Raw genomic sequence first — 14,582 nt, 5'->3', positions numbered from 1 at the left:
AAGAGGGAGCTCTTCTTAATATTTTGACACCAAAATCATGTCGATACACCTTACCGACTGCGAGTAAAGCCACCCACGCTTTAACTTGACAGACTGTAGCACTATAGTGAATTCAACATTAAATCCTTAATATTTCGAAAGAGACCAATTTTCAACAAAATCGTTTAATTTTTAATCTTGAATACAAAAATACGGATTTTTTATAAGCTAGTTGAATTTGTACAAGACTTTTTTTACCAAAAAAGGATCAATTTCTAACCTAGAAACTCGGATATTCTATTAAGAAAAGATGACTTTTAAGGAAATTGTTGAATTTTCAGCCTAGAAAAATTAACTCTCAACGAAATAATTGTGTATCAAATAGATAAGTTTTTAAGAAAACAGTTCAATTTTCAGCAGAATAATTGAATTTTCTAACATATAGTTGCATTTCCAATCTGTAAAGATGAATTTTCAACCAAAAAGTTGAGTTTTCAATAAAAAAGTTAAATATCAACCAAACTGCTGCATTTACAAATAAATGGTTTAAATTTTAACAAAATAAGGAAATTTTCAACCAAAAAGTTGAATTTTCAACTAACTAGTTAAATCTTCATCTCCAAAAAAGTGATTTTGCAGAAGACCGTTCAATTTTTAAACAAGAACTTGGTTACCAAAAAATATGAATTTTGAAATCAGAAAGACAAATATTCTATCCATAGAGATGAATTTTCAACAAAAATCTTGAATTTCGGACTAAAAAAGATTATTTTTAAAGAAAATTGCTGAATTTTCAACCTACAAGTTGAACTTTCAAGAAAATAGTTCAATCTAAAAAAAAATATTATCATTATCAACTAAACAGCTGCATTTAAAATCGAATAGTTCAATTTGTAACAAAGTAGTCGCATTTTATACAAAATAATGAAATTTTCAGCCAAGAAAAATAATTTTTCAACCAAATGCATAGTTAATAATATATACATAAAAAGATCAAATTCATAACAAATGTATATAAAAAGATGAATTTTAAGCCAAATAGTTAAATTTAAAAAATTATTTTTATTTTTATTAATTATCAAACAAACAGCTACATTTACAATCAATAATGAATTTTTTAAACATAATAGTTGAATTTTTTAAACATAATAGTTGAATTTTCAATCTTAAAAATGAATTTTCAACCAAATGGTCAAACTTTCAAGCATAAAAGATTAAACTTCAACCAAAAAAGTATCATTTTTAACTTTCTTACAAAAAAGTAATTTTTCAACCTAGAAAGACGAATATTCTATTCAAAAAGACGTAGTTACAACAGACCATTTCGATTTCCAACCAAAAAAGATACATTTTTAACAAAATAGATAAAGATTCAAAAAAATAATTAATTTGTCCAAAAATAGTTGAAATTCCAACCGAAAACGTTAATTATCAACCAAACAGTTGAATTTTTAACTAAGTAGTCGAGTATTCAAAGAAAAAAATTAATTTCAACACAAATTATTAGAATTTTTAACCAAATAGTTGAATCTTTAAGCCTAAAAGAAAAATTTTTTAGAAGACAGTTCAATATTGAACCAAGCACTTTTCTAGAACTTTCTGAAGAAAGATTAATTAATGCGCGCGTAGCGCGCACAATGTTTCAAAATTCGATAAAAAATGTAAATTAATTATAAAGAATTAATTATAAAAATTCAATAAAAAAATTCAACGAAATTCAATTTGCACCTTTAAAAAAAAGAAGAACAAAAAGTGGAATAAGGGAAAGAGTGTGAAGCCTGTCACCCATTATCGATAGAATCATCTGAAGAACGATTTCTCACCTCGGTGACTGTTTTTTAATTTTTTTTCATCCTCGATTTTCAAGCTTTCGGTGTCCTAATATGTTCTAACATTAAACTTCCCTTCTGTGATTATGATGTCAGATAAGTCTCTTTAACCGGATGGTAAGAAAAGTTCAAAAATTTTGAGGCTACTCTCAATTTGTTCAATTCCAAATATTTTCTGAGGCTAGCTGTCAAACCCGTCTTTTGTCCTGCTTATTTTGAAGATCCAGAATTACGATTTGGGAAATTACGAATTAAAAATTTTTTGATAGGTACAAATTAGAGGAGGCCTTATTGGAAAAGGACAGCGCTGTAGACTGTCTGCAGAGAAAAGTATGCGGTCTGCAGGCTGAAATGCGAATAGTTGTCAAGGAAAATACGGAATTAAGTCGACAGGTAGCCTGTTTAAATAAAAAAATTGCAACACCATCCTGCTGTTATTCTTATCCAGGAGGATCGCCCTCTTCGCCAGTCTCAACACCAGCCTTGCCTACTTACTCGTACAGTAGTTCAGCTCATCCGGATGACACTTCCTGTTCTTGCAAGTGTTGCCTTCAGGAAAATATTGGAGACACTTTACCTCGTCCTGTTGGTAATAATAATTATTTATAAAAAAATATTAATATTGTTAATTGACGTCCGGGGCGGACTGGGACTTGATCTATGGCGAGTTACCTGCGCGACTTCCTGAAAATCTTCGAAATTTTCTACTACATCACAAATAATTTTTTCGTTTCGCAAATTGCATCCGACTCTCGGTTTAACCACTCGCGGTTTAGCAATTCCTAGAACTACTGACACCCGTAGTTTATCAGCTCGCGGGGCAAGGGGAGGTTGCGCCTTTTGTCTTAAAAATACCAGCAGCATAGCGGAAAGACGCAGGGCGCGAGTACTCAGATGTGGAGATTGCGCAATATTATGCATTCCAGTTGGAAACGGTTCGGATGGTTCTGAATGTTTACGTTTCGATACTCCTAATTTAGCAACAAGGGTGCTGCAGGCACGCGTCGACACTGTCGATAAACTGAGAGTCGGGTGCAATTAAAAATCAAATTAGAAAAACAGATCTAAAAAATTCACTGTGGGTTTGGTATATTCGTATTTTTATTAGATATTTATATTTTAAGGCTTATTTAGTAATTTGGAATTAAGTTTTATTTTGACTTGTAATAAAGAGGCTGTTTGTTCAAAGTTTCAACCCCAACCTACACGGAGAGAAATTTTAAGAGAATAATTCACGGAATTGATCCTTGATCATATTTTAACTTTGGCGCAAGAATTGTTTCTAATACATAAAATACTACTTAATACTAATAATCATATATTTACATACGTTTTTAAAACAATTTATTATTGTTTTTAGCACTTTTCTCTTAGAATAGAGTCAAAAAGTCGCGGTTTTTAAAACAATGTTCCGCTTTCTGTTCAATTTTCAATTAAAGTGATGTAATACTTAATTAAGGTTCACAAAAAATGGTTTAAGTCATTTATTATTATTGTTAATAATATTCTTTTAGAATAATGCTAGAAAATTGCATTTTTTTCACAAATTTTCCTGTTTTTATCCAATTTTTAATCCGAGTGAGTTAAATAATTAATTTAAGTTATAAAAATTAATTTTTTGAACAATTTATTATTATTCTCAACAATGTGCAATTTCAATAATGCTAGAAACTCGTAGTTTTTCCCGAATTTTTTACCCTAATTTCAAGTTTTTAATTAGAGCAAGGTAAACAATTAATTAAAGTTATCAAAATTAATTGTTTAAATAAATTATTAATATTTTTAATGATTTTAAATTTGAATAATGCTAAAAACTCGTGGTTCTTCCTAAATTTTCCCACTAATTTTTTAATTTTCAGTTAACGTGAGGAAAATAATTGATTAAAAATTTTTTAACGCAATTTATTATTATTCTTGATAATATTTAATTTCAACAATTCCAGAAAATTGCATTGTTGTAAAAAAAGTTCACCTTTTTGTTCATTTTTCAATCAGATAGATATAAATAATTAATTAAAGTTAACAAAATTAATTGTTTAAATAATTTATCATGATACTTAATATTTAATTTGAATAAGTTTATAAAATGACATTTTTCACAAATATCCACCTTTTGTCTAATTTTCATTTCGAGAGAGGTAAATAATTGATTAAAGTGAACAAAATTAATTAGTTGAACCTTCTATTATTATTTTTAATTATATTCAATTTGATCATATCCAGGAACTTGCGGTTTTCTTTCTGAATTTGTCAACTTAAGGACGATTTTTAAATTACATTGCGGTAAATAACTAATAAAATAATTCTTTAAACAATTTATTATTATTTTAAATAATATTTACCATGAATAATGACAGAAAATTGCATTGCTAAAAAAATGTTCCACTTTTTGTTGAATTTTCAATTAGTGTTAGGTAAATAATTAATTAAAGTTAACAAAATTAAATGTTTAAACAATTTACTACTATTTCTAATAATACTTCATTTGAATAATGCTAGAAAATTGCATTTTTTGCACACATTTTCCAACTTCTTTGCAATTTTTATTCCAAGGGAGGTAAATGATTAATTAAAGTTAACGAAATGAATTGATTGCACAATTGTTTATTATTTTTATTAATATTTAATTTGAAAATTGCTGGAAAATTGCACTTTTTTACCAATTTCCACTTTTTTTCCAATTTTTATTCAGAGTGAAGTAAATAATTAATGAACGTTAACAAAACTAATTGTTTGAAAAATGTATTATTATTTTTAATAATATTCGATTTAAATAATGCTAATAAATTGCATTGCTTTCAAAAATTTTCCACTTTTTGTCCAATTTATAATCCGAGCGAAGTAAATAATAAATTGAGGTTAACAAAATGAATTGTTTATTATTTGTTTAGTTAGTTATTTCTGAATTTTCAATTAGAGTGAGGATCTTTATTTAAGTTAGCAAAATAATTTGTTCAAACAATTTATCATTATTGTTAATAACATTCTTCTTCTTTATTAATGCTAGACAGTTGCGGTTTCTTCTGAAATTTTTAACTTTTCACCCAATTTTTACTCAGTAAAGTAATTTATTATGCAAGTTAAAATAAATAGTTGTTTAAAAAATTTATTACTGTTTACAACTATTTTCTCCTAGATAAGTGCTAAACAGGTGCGCTTTTTTCTGAAATTTTAAACATTTTATCCACTTTTTACTTTGTGAGTTAATATTTAATGCAAATAACTAAGAAACATGCTTATTTCAACAATCGATTATTAGAAACTAGAGACGAAAGTAAAAAAAAAAATTACTATATATATCCCAAATAGTATTAAATTTCTTAATTAACTCTCGTGAAATTTCTTAAAACGTTTGAAAACTTTCAACATTCCTGAAGCTAATGAAAATCCTATGAATTCCCTTGGAAGCTGGTGAAATTCTTTGAAATATTTTTTAATTCCTTGAAATATATTGAAATCTTTCGAAATTCCTGCAAATTTTTCAAAAATTTTGAAAACTGTTGAGTCCCTAAAATTCCCGGAAATGAGGTGGTAAATCCCAGTCCACTTCTGCTTACCCTAGCGTCCGTTTTTGACGCCCTAGCGTACGGCATAATCGTTCGGTTCACGCGGTACGCTAGAGTCATGCCTTCAGTTTCTATAATTATGATTACCATCAAATTTGATTGAATAGCAATTTAAGGAAAATTGATTTTTTTCTTTCAGGGAATCTAGAGAGCAATAAGTGTCGGACTGTCCCTGGTAAAATATTTAATATTTAGAAAAATAGTTGAATTATTTAAAAAAAAATCGGTAGTGAACTGCATTTTTTACTCGTAGGTACCCCAAGACTTGCTGGAGGTGGTTCTCGAGGCCACTATTTTTCACTCGAGAATAACATTTTAAGGGGAGACATGTCCTGTGGAAGCCCCATGGGCACAAAAGATCCTAGCTCGCCAAGACCTGCTTCCAGGGGAGCCTGTCCTGCAGAATTAGAGCACAATATTAATTTGTATGGACAGAATACAAAGCACATAGTAAGTTTAAATAATATTTCATATATTATTGTGTGGCTTTTCAGAAAAAAAATTATTTAAAATAAAATTGATTTATGTAAAATAATGAATTTTTAAGAAAATAGTTGAACTTTCGACTAAAAAAGATTTATTTAACAAAATAGTTGAATTTTTAACAAAATACATGAATTTTCTGCCAAATAATTAAATTCTCAACGCATTAAGAATACATTTTTAACCAAAAATTATATAGTTAAATTTTTCAGATTAAAAAATTAATTTTTACCCTAACAAAAACGAGCTCTTAACGAACCAATTAAATTTTTAACCAAATAAGAAATTTTTAGAAAAAGTGAATTTTTAAGAATGAAGTTGAATTTTTACCCAAAAAGTTCATTTTTTAACCAAAAAGGTGAGTTTCCAACCAAAAAGATTAATGTTTGAAAGAATAGATTAATTATCAACAACATTGTTGAATTTTTTAGCCAAAAGATGAATTATGTACAAAAAAATTAAATATTCAACCCAAAAATATGAATTAACAACAGCAGAAGTTAATTTTCTACCAATAGTTATATTCTCAAAATTACACAAAATGATGATTATTTGACTCGAAAAATGCATTTTTCACCAAGTATTTCAACTTTAAACCAATCAGTTGATTTTTGAACAAAAAAAATTAATTCTTAACGAAACATGTAATAATGAATACTTAAAAAAAGGTTTTAATTTTAAGTAAAAAAACAGTTGTATTCAACCAAAAAAGACGAGGTTTCAATCAAATAGTCGAATTCTCAAGCAAAACAGATTAATTTTCAATCAATTAGTTGCATTTCTAGCCAATAATGATGTTTTTTCAGCAAAGGAGATTAATTTTCTAACAAAAAAGACTAATTTTTAACAAAATACATGAATCTCTGATCAAATAGTGAAAGTTACAACTAGAAAATATGAATTCTTAATAAAAAAATTTTTTCTATGCAAGTGGTTATATTTCCAGTTAAAAAAAAATTCTCAACCAAAAAACAAAATAATTTTGAAGCAAAGAGATGATTTTTCAACCAGAATAGTTGAATTTTTAACCAAAAAAGGTTAAAAATTGCAACAACAAAAAAAAAATAAAACGTATCTTTAACAGAATAGTTCAATTTTTAATCACAGCTCTAGAGATAAATCTTTTACCAAAAAAAGTTAGATTCTTGACCAAAAGAAGTGATTTTTTAATAAAATATTTGAATGTTTAACAAAATAATTCAATTGTCGACCAAAAATGGTTAATTACATTTTCATTTTAAAAGAATAATTCTCAACCAGAATAAAAAAAAATTAATAAAAAAAAGAGGAAATTTTCATTCATAGATGAATGTTCAACAAAAATTATATATTTCCAATAACAAAAAAATTTTCAACAAAAGAGAATAATATTCAAAAAAATAGTTGAATTTTCAATCAGTAAAACTATTTTTTAAATCAGGAGATTAAATTTTGATTAAAAAATCATTTTCAACAAGTTACATAAATTTCCAATCAAAAAGTTAAATTTTCAAACTTAAAAAGATAAGTATTCAGCCAAGAAGATGAATCTTCAACCAAAACATGAATTTTTAACAAAGTAGTTTAACTTTCAACCAAGTATTTGAATTTTTGACCAAAAAAGCTGATTTTTTAACAAAATAGATGTAGTTTCAATGAACTAATTACATTTTTAACCAAATAGTACATTTTTTTACCAAATGGACCAAACGTGAAAAAAATTAATAAAGCGTCAAAGAGGGGAATAGAGGAAAAAGTTTAAAGTATCTAATCATTATCATTATTTTTTTCCATTACCAAATTGTGCAATAGAAAATTTGTCTGTCAATTTAGTATACTGAAATCTGTAAGCAAATTATTATATTTCATGATAAAATTGTTTTATGAACCTTTTTAAACATTATTATTGATAAAAGAAAACATATATTTTTAAAGGATTTTTTAATATCCTTTTGAAAAACGAACTTTTAAGACGAAAGTTAAAAAGATTCCAAAACATTTCAAATGCTTTTTGAAGATTTCAACAACAAAAATTGTTAAGCTTTTAAAGAATTTTGCAATGTTTCAAGAGAATAATAAACTGTTCTCAAGATTTCTGGAAAAGTGTAAAATGATTTTTTATTTTGAAAAATTAATTAAAGTAGACGTTGTACACCTACAAAAAAGGGTTTCGTAGTCTCTTAAGAGGTTAATTAAGTAGTTTAAATCCCTATTTCCCAATACCGCTACTTCCCCTCTCCACCGTACTTCACCTATTTCCACTTTAGCCTATTTCCCTACCCCACATTTGGTCTCATTTCCTCTAATCCTTATAATTTCCCCTCTTCTCCTCATTCCTCTCCTCATATTTGCTCTCGCTTTTTATCCCCCAATTGCCCCTCAGTTGGCCTACTTCCAGTCCCACCATTCCCTTCATTTCCGCTTACTAACCCTCCCCTCATTTCCCCTACTTCTACTCTCCTAATTTTTTCTACTTCTTCTCTCAGAATTTCACTTCACGTCCCTTCACTTCCCCACAATTCAACTAATTACCTTCACTTCCTCACCTAGGAAAAAAATGGGACGGATGAACGAACTAGAATTATGTTCTAAATTATTGAACGTTTCAAATTTTATGACCCTTAAAATTTGTAGAGTTCCATAGCCCCGGGCTATCCTTATAGTTTCAGCCGGGTGTCCGTCCTTCGTATTTTTTTCCAGGGCGGTGAGTGAGGGAAAATGTGGGAAGGAGGTGTACGGGAAGTGAGGACAACAAAAGGAGATAAATAAGGCTAAATAGGTGTAGGGAAAGTAGAAGTGAGGAGATGGAAAGAAGGGGAAGTGAGGAAAGCGAAAGTAGGAGAAGTGAAGAGAAATCATTAGGGGCGTTGAAAGCGAGGAGAGTTTAGAAATTGTGGAGGAAGAAGTTAGAGAGGGCCGGGCAAAGGGTGAAGGTAGGGATGAGGAAGTACCTACTTTGCCTAATTTTTTCAAGTGATTAGGCTGTACAATTTAAAATTGGAATCATAGCAATCTTGATTTATCATTTATTATTTTTATAAAATAATGTCCCCCCTTTCTTTCAGGAAGAACAGCTCGGCTGTATAGAAAACGAAGTTCGCACAATGCAAATGGAATTGGAGAACGTGCAGCGAGAAAGAAATCAACTAGATCAGCAACGAAAGTTGCTCAAATGCACTGGACCTTGCGCGCCCTGCTCTTGCAGTCCAGCATCGGGAGCAGAACTACCTTCGAGAGCGTTTGGGTCACAAAATATTTGCGTTCCATGTCCTCCGGGTCCTCAATTGGGTGTGAATGTACCGATGCCAATGAAGGTACATATGAAATTCCTCGATTTTTGCTCCAACAAAAAGAAAATAGACGAGTCGAGTCGATACAACGAGTTACTTGAAAATCCCTACTCTCATTATAAACTCAGCAATAGACGATAATTTGCTTTTTTAGTATATGAAGATAAATAAATTAAAATAGACAGAAAATGAAGTTGAATCGAGGAAATCGATCGAATCGGCTCTTCTGTAAAATGTACGATATAAGATGATAATGTCAACACCAAGCTGCGATGTATGAAATAAACATATTTACGAACCATAAAGTTTTCTATGTTCTTTTGGCCAAATGTGACTGTGCAACATTATCCTGTACATATGGAAAAAAAACTTTAATTCTTGCAGAGTATGTACGTAAAATATGATTATTTCATATCGATTGGCGGATCTTGATTTGGTGGCCTTTTCAATTATGTACAGCATAGTGTAAGCATTGTTACCTAGGTATAATTTGAGTCGATTTTTCAAAACAAAACTGACCAGCATTCCGGACTTTGCAGGACTTTTTAATCAGAAGAGTTGAGTTTTCGTGCCTAGAAACGAAAATTTTGTAACAAAGTGATTGAATTTTTAACCGCATAGTTAAATTTTTAATTAAATAGTTGAATTTTCAACACAGAAAGATGAATATTTTAGATGACAGTTAAGTTATTCACCTGAAAAAGTGGATTTTTAACTAGAAGTATAATTTTCAACAATCTAAATCAATTGTTTAGAAGAAAATTAAAATTTTTTTTTAAATTTAAAAAACATTTTTTTAAATTAATTTTTAATTTTGAAAAAAGAAAATGAATTTTTTAGAAGACAGTTAAATTATCAATCTAAAGAAGTGAATTTTCAACAAATAAAGATGAATTATTTATATCATTATTAAATTATCAATATAAAAAAGTGGATTTTTAACAAAAAAGATATATTTCAACAAAAAAAATAACTTTTTCAGAAGACTGATGAATTATTAATCTGAGAAAGTCAATTTTTAACAAAGAAGGACATTTTCAATCAAGAAAGATTACTTTTCTAGAAGGCAATTGAATGATCAATTTGAAAAAGTAAACTTCCAGCAAAAAATATAATTTTCAGCAAAAGAAGATATTTTTCAATAAGCTTTTTTAACAGATAGTCGAATTATCAATATGAAAAAGTGAATTTAAAACAAGAAAGATCATTTTCCGTCGAGAGATGCCTGAATAATGCATTTGTTAACAAAAATAACATTTATCAACTAAATAATTATGAATGTTGCTCAAATTATTATAAACTTCCCAATAAAAAGGGCTGGAATTTAAAGAAGAACGAATTTTTCCGTCGACCAATTCCGGATAATTCATTTACTTATTCTATTTTTTTTGAAAAATCTTGAAGTTTGTGATTAAAAAAGCTGACATCAAACAAACGAACTATTCTGTCGAAAATGACAAATGTAATGTAAATTTATGACACGTTAATAATTATTAACAAGCACATAGAATGTAAAATGGAACAAGTTGCCATTTTTTTCGTTATATTTGTTCGATCTAAAAAAATTTTTAAACCGAATAAAAAATCAGACTCGTCAACAAATCGGTCATTATTTCTGGCTGTTATTTTAAACCAAAAAAGTCCATTTTCCCCCACTGTGCTTCGTTCAACGCCAGTCTCCCTCTACGGTAGTATAGCTATGGCGATACTGGAACACTTAATGACTGCGAAAGATTGTGTTCTATGCTAAATTACCGACATCAGGTAATTACCATCGATCGTTAATGAAGATTTACCAACGCTCGGCAATGCAGATCCCTAACAATGATAGAGTGTCAATCGGTATATCAGGTGCCTACCTTGCCGGCATAACACACCAATACTGGGATTCCCTTTAGAATCTCTGCATCAGTAATTACTTTTACGAAGAGGAGGAGGTGGAGATGTGTGCACATCCTTCTAGATCCATTACACCTAAATTATGAGATAATTATCTACCAACGATCGGTAATACAGATTTACCATCGGCCGGTAAGGAAAATTAACCATAGATCACTAATGCAGATCTCTGCCACGGATCGATTCTCTGTTCGTATAGAAGTAATATGCTTTACCGACCGAAATTAATTGCCTGACGTTGGTAGATTAGCATAAAACAGAACCCTGTTTAGTCGATTAGTGTTTTAATATCGCCACAGCTATACTACTGATGCCCATTATTTTCTAGACGAGTCTACAACAACAAGCGAGTCAAGGTTCTTGTCTCAATGGTTCCAATGTGAGTTAAATTTCAAAATTCTTTCAAGTTCATGAAAACTATATTTGCCTCATTATTAAAATAAAAATACCGCAAAGAATGGCAGTCAGTGTCCTCAACAACAACTGCGGGATCTCAAAGAACAATACGCTCGACTTCAAGATGATTACAAGAACAAACTTTGTGAAGTCTCTTGCCTCCGTTCGGATGCAGAGAAGATGAAGCAGGAAACTCGAGAAGCAAAGGAAGAAAGAGCCAAGATGGAAAACAGACTGATCGACTTACAAGAACGATTGAAGATTCTAGAAGCTGAGAGAAATAAGATGAATGGTATGTATTAACTTAAAAGATCATTGAAATTTTCTGAGAGTTTGCGTATTTTTGTCTGATCTATGACATATGATGACTTTGTGAAGCTCTTGACATGCGGTGATTAATAGAGAGATTGATCAGCTACCTGTCTTCGAGCGGTGTTACCAAACGCGCGCATCAACATATCCCTGCATTTTTATTTTGTAATATTAAAAACACAAACTTTATAAAAATTCACAATAACAAACTTCTTAAAATTAAAAGTCCTCAAATAACAGTACATTCTTGACCTCTTTCCAGACTGGATGGAACTATGAATTAATTTTAAAAATGAAAATATTTTTTTCTGGAGCTTTTTCACAAAAATAGGGACATCAATTCTTTTAAATAAATTCCTAACATTTCCAGTACAAATATAGTACTTTTAACAAAATAGATAAATTTTTTACTACAAAAAAAAGAATTTTCAACAAAAATAGTAAAACTTTCAACCGAAGAGATTAATTTTCTACTAAAATAATGAATATTCCAAAAAATTGGTTGCTATGCATTTTTAACCAAAAAAAGGAAATTACAAACCAAGAAGTTTACTATTTTAAAAAACAAACAAAAAACAAATTTTCAATAAAAAAAGATAAATTTTCAGCCAATAACAGAAAATTTACATTTTCAGTTAAGAAAGAATAAATTTTCAATAAAAGTCAATCTTCAACCAAATTGTTGCTATGCATTTTTAACAAAAAAAGACATTTCAGACAAAAACAACAACAGAAAATTAATTTTTAACCAAGAAGATTCATTTTAATTAAAATGATGAATGTTCAAGCAAAAAAATTATGTTTGTAAAAAAGTAATTCAACTTTCAAACAAGTAGTTTAATTTTCAACCATGAAAGACGAATTTTCGCCTAAAAATGATGATTTTCCAACAAAATTGATGAATTTTTAATTGAAACCTGAAAATTAATTAACAAAATATGTGAATTCTGAACAAAAAATATAATAAATAGTTTACTTTTCAAATTAAAAAGAATTAACTTTCAAACAAAAATAGTTGGATTATCTTATTGGGTTCTACTAATCCAGATTTCACTTAAGTGAAAAAAAGAAAAAAATGGGAAAAGACAGGAATATAAGAAACGGGAAGTGGAATTTTTTATAATTTATAGACTAACGAAAAATAGTCTAAATCAACATTGAAATTTATTTTCAAAAAATTTAAAAATAATGCGTTAGAAAATTGGAACCTTACTTAGAAAACTGATTTTAAGTTAGTTATAAGTTGAAAAGATAATTTTCCACTTCAAATTTTTCGATTTCAAATAAAAAACTTTTAAATTCATACTACAGAAAGTTTCTTGGACAAAGCAAGATTTTAGGGCGACGGCCAATTCCGCCCCAGCTACCTGTGTACTATTCCCCCTCCACGCAGCTTCCCCTCGCCGACGAATTATAACGGTTCCAACGATATGTTATTTGCCTTAAAAGGTTGAAAATTAGAGAATAAATGTTCAATTTTATGTGGCATATGGGTCCAAAAAATTTCTTAGTATATTTTACTAAAATCAGCTTCAGTAGCCTTAATTTATTAGTGCAATATTTTATTCAGGAAACTCATTTAATTAATCATACTGTTAGACAAATTTGACCACTAGAAAAAAATAATACACCAATAAAGTGAAGCTAATGCATGCGATTTTAGTCAAGTATATTGAAAAATATCTGATTGTTTATATCACGTAAACTTAAACATTTATTCTTTAATTTTTGACTTTTTAAAGCAAATAACTTATCTTTGAAATCTTTATAATTCCTAGATATCGAATACTATATTTCTAAATTAGCATGTACTGAATTTAAACTTCTTTATAATTTGCACTTTAGAGCTCATTGGATTCAAAAGAATATTTAAATATATAATCAGTAAATTCAAAACTGACAAAAATTAAAACGAAACAATTAAGAACATTTAAATATAAATTTATAAACTAAATTAGAAAATTCACTTTAAAAATGTAAAAAAATGAAAAATAGTTAATTTGATTCATGTGTAAGTGTTTAAAAAATGTTTCACTGCATTTTTAGAAGAAAAAAAATGATTCACAAAATTTACACAAATGCGTTGATATTAACAGAAAATTCAGTATACATGATTTTCATTTTTAAATTCATACAAACCACAAATATGATTTTTGACCTGTAAAATTGGTATTTTTATTCTATTTTGAGTGTTAACTGTTTTTTTTTCTACATGACAAATGTTACTTTATCGATAGTACTACTATGAGCATTGCTTTGGAATTATCTACCATTCAAGCTTCCCGGCAGAGGCGCAGGAGGAGAACTCGTCGCCTACGAACGCAGTAGTGGGGGGAGTGGTTGCAGGTAGCGGTCGGCGACTTACCAATCTTCCGCGGCAGTAACTTGGCGGATTAAGGGGAAGTCACGTAGTTGGGGAAGAGTACACAGGTATACGGTGCAGAATTGTCCCCTGCCCACATTTTAGATCTAGAACATAGTATAATTAAAGAAAAAAGGGGGAAAGGGGAAGTTTCTCGAGAACAGACAAAAAAGGGTAATTTAAAAATGGAGAAACGCAGGAGATAGGGAAAATACTGAGATCGCTGTGAAATTTTAAAGGATTTATGAAACTTTTATCAAATGCGTGGCAGGTAGCAAGGAACAGTTGATTGAACAGGAACAAGCACTCTTAGTAGCCAAACAAAGGTTCAGAGATGCACAAGATGAAATGGAGGAATTGCGATCCATTACTCAGGATCAATCAGCACAACTTGAAGATTATCGTAACAAATATTTGATTGTTAGTTTAAAACTTCTTCATTTTCTTTAAAACTAAATATCACTTTTTTCACGTTGATGTTTATTTA

General features: G+C 29.1%; 1 protein-coding gene across 3 annotated transcripts in view; it reads left to right on the top strand.

Moving 5' to 3' along the window:
- LOC117177036 overlaps nucleotides 1-14,582 on the top strand; it is a 43,178-nt gene that overhangs the window by 20,092 nt on the left and 8,504 nt on the right. For 2 of the 3 annotated variants that reach the window (XM_033367499.1, XM_033367496.1), the window contains 7 exons: nucleotides 2,078-2,397; nucleotides 5,514-5,549; nucleotides 5,628-5,824; nucleotides 8,902-9,150; nucleotides 11,354-11,404; nucleotides 11,482-11,713; nucleotides 14,367-14,515. In XM_033367499.1, the coding sequence (XP_033223390.1) occupies nucleotides 2,078-2,397; nucleotides 5,514-5,549; nucleotides 5,628-5,824; nucleotides 8,902-9,150; nucleotides 11,354-11,404; nucleotides 11,482-11,713; nucleotides 14,367-14,515 (1,234 nt within the window). The remainder of the gene's footprint in view (nucleotides 1-2,077; nucleotides 2,398-5,513; nucleotides 5,550-5,627; nucleotides 5,825-8,901; nucleotides 9,151-11,353; nucleotides 11,405-11,481; nucleotides 11,714-14,366; nucleotides 14,516-14,582) is intronic. The other variant, XM_033367498.1, reaches the window with a different exon arrangement.

The sequence above is a fragment of the Belonocnema kinseyi genome, chromosome 7, assembly GCF_010883055.1.
Source record: "Belonocnema kinseyi isolate 2016_QV_RU_SX_M_011 chromosome 7, B_treatae_v1, whole genome shotgun sequence".
In the NCBI taxonomy this organism is placed as follows: Eukaryota; Metazoa; Arthropoda; class Insecta; order Hymenoptera; family Cynipidae; genus Belonocnema; species Belonocnema kinseyi.
The sequence above is the reverse complement of the archived record's forward strand: the minus strand, read 5'-3'. Positions and strand labels throughout refer to the sequence as shown.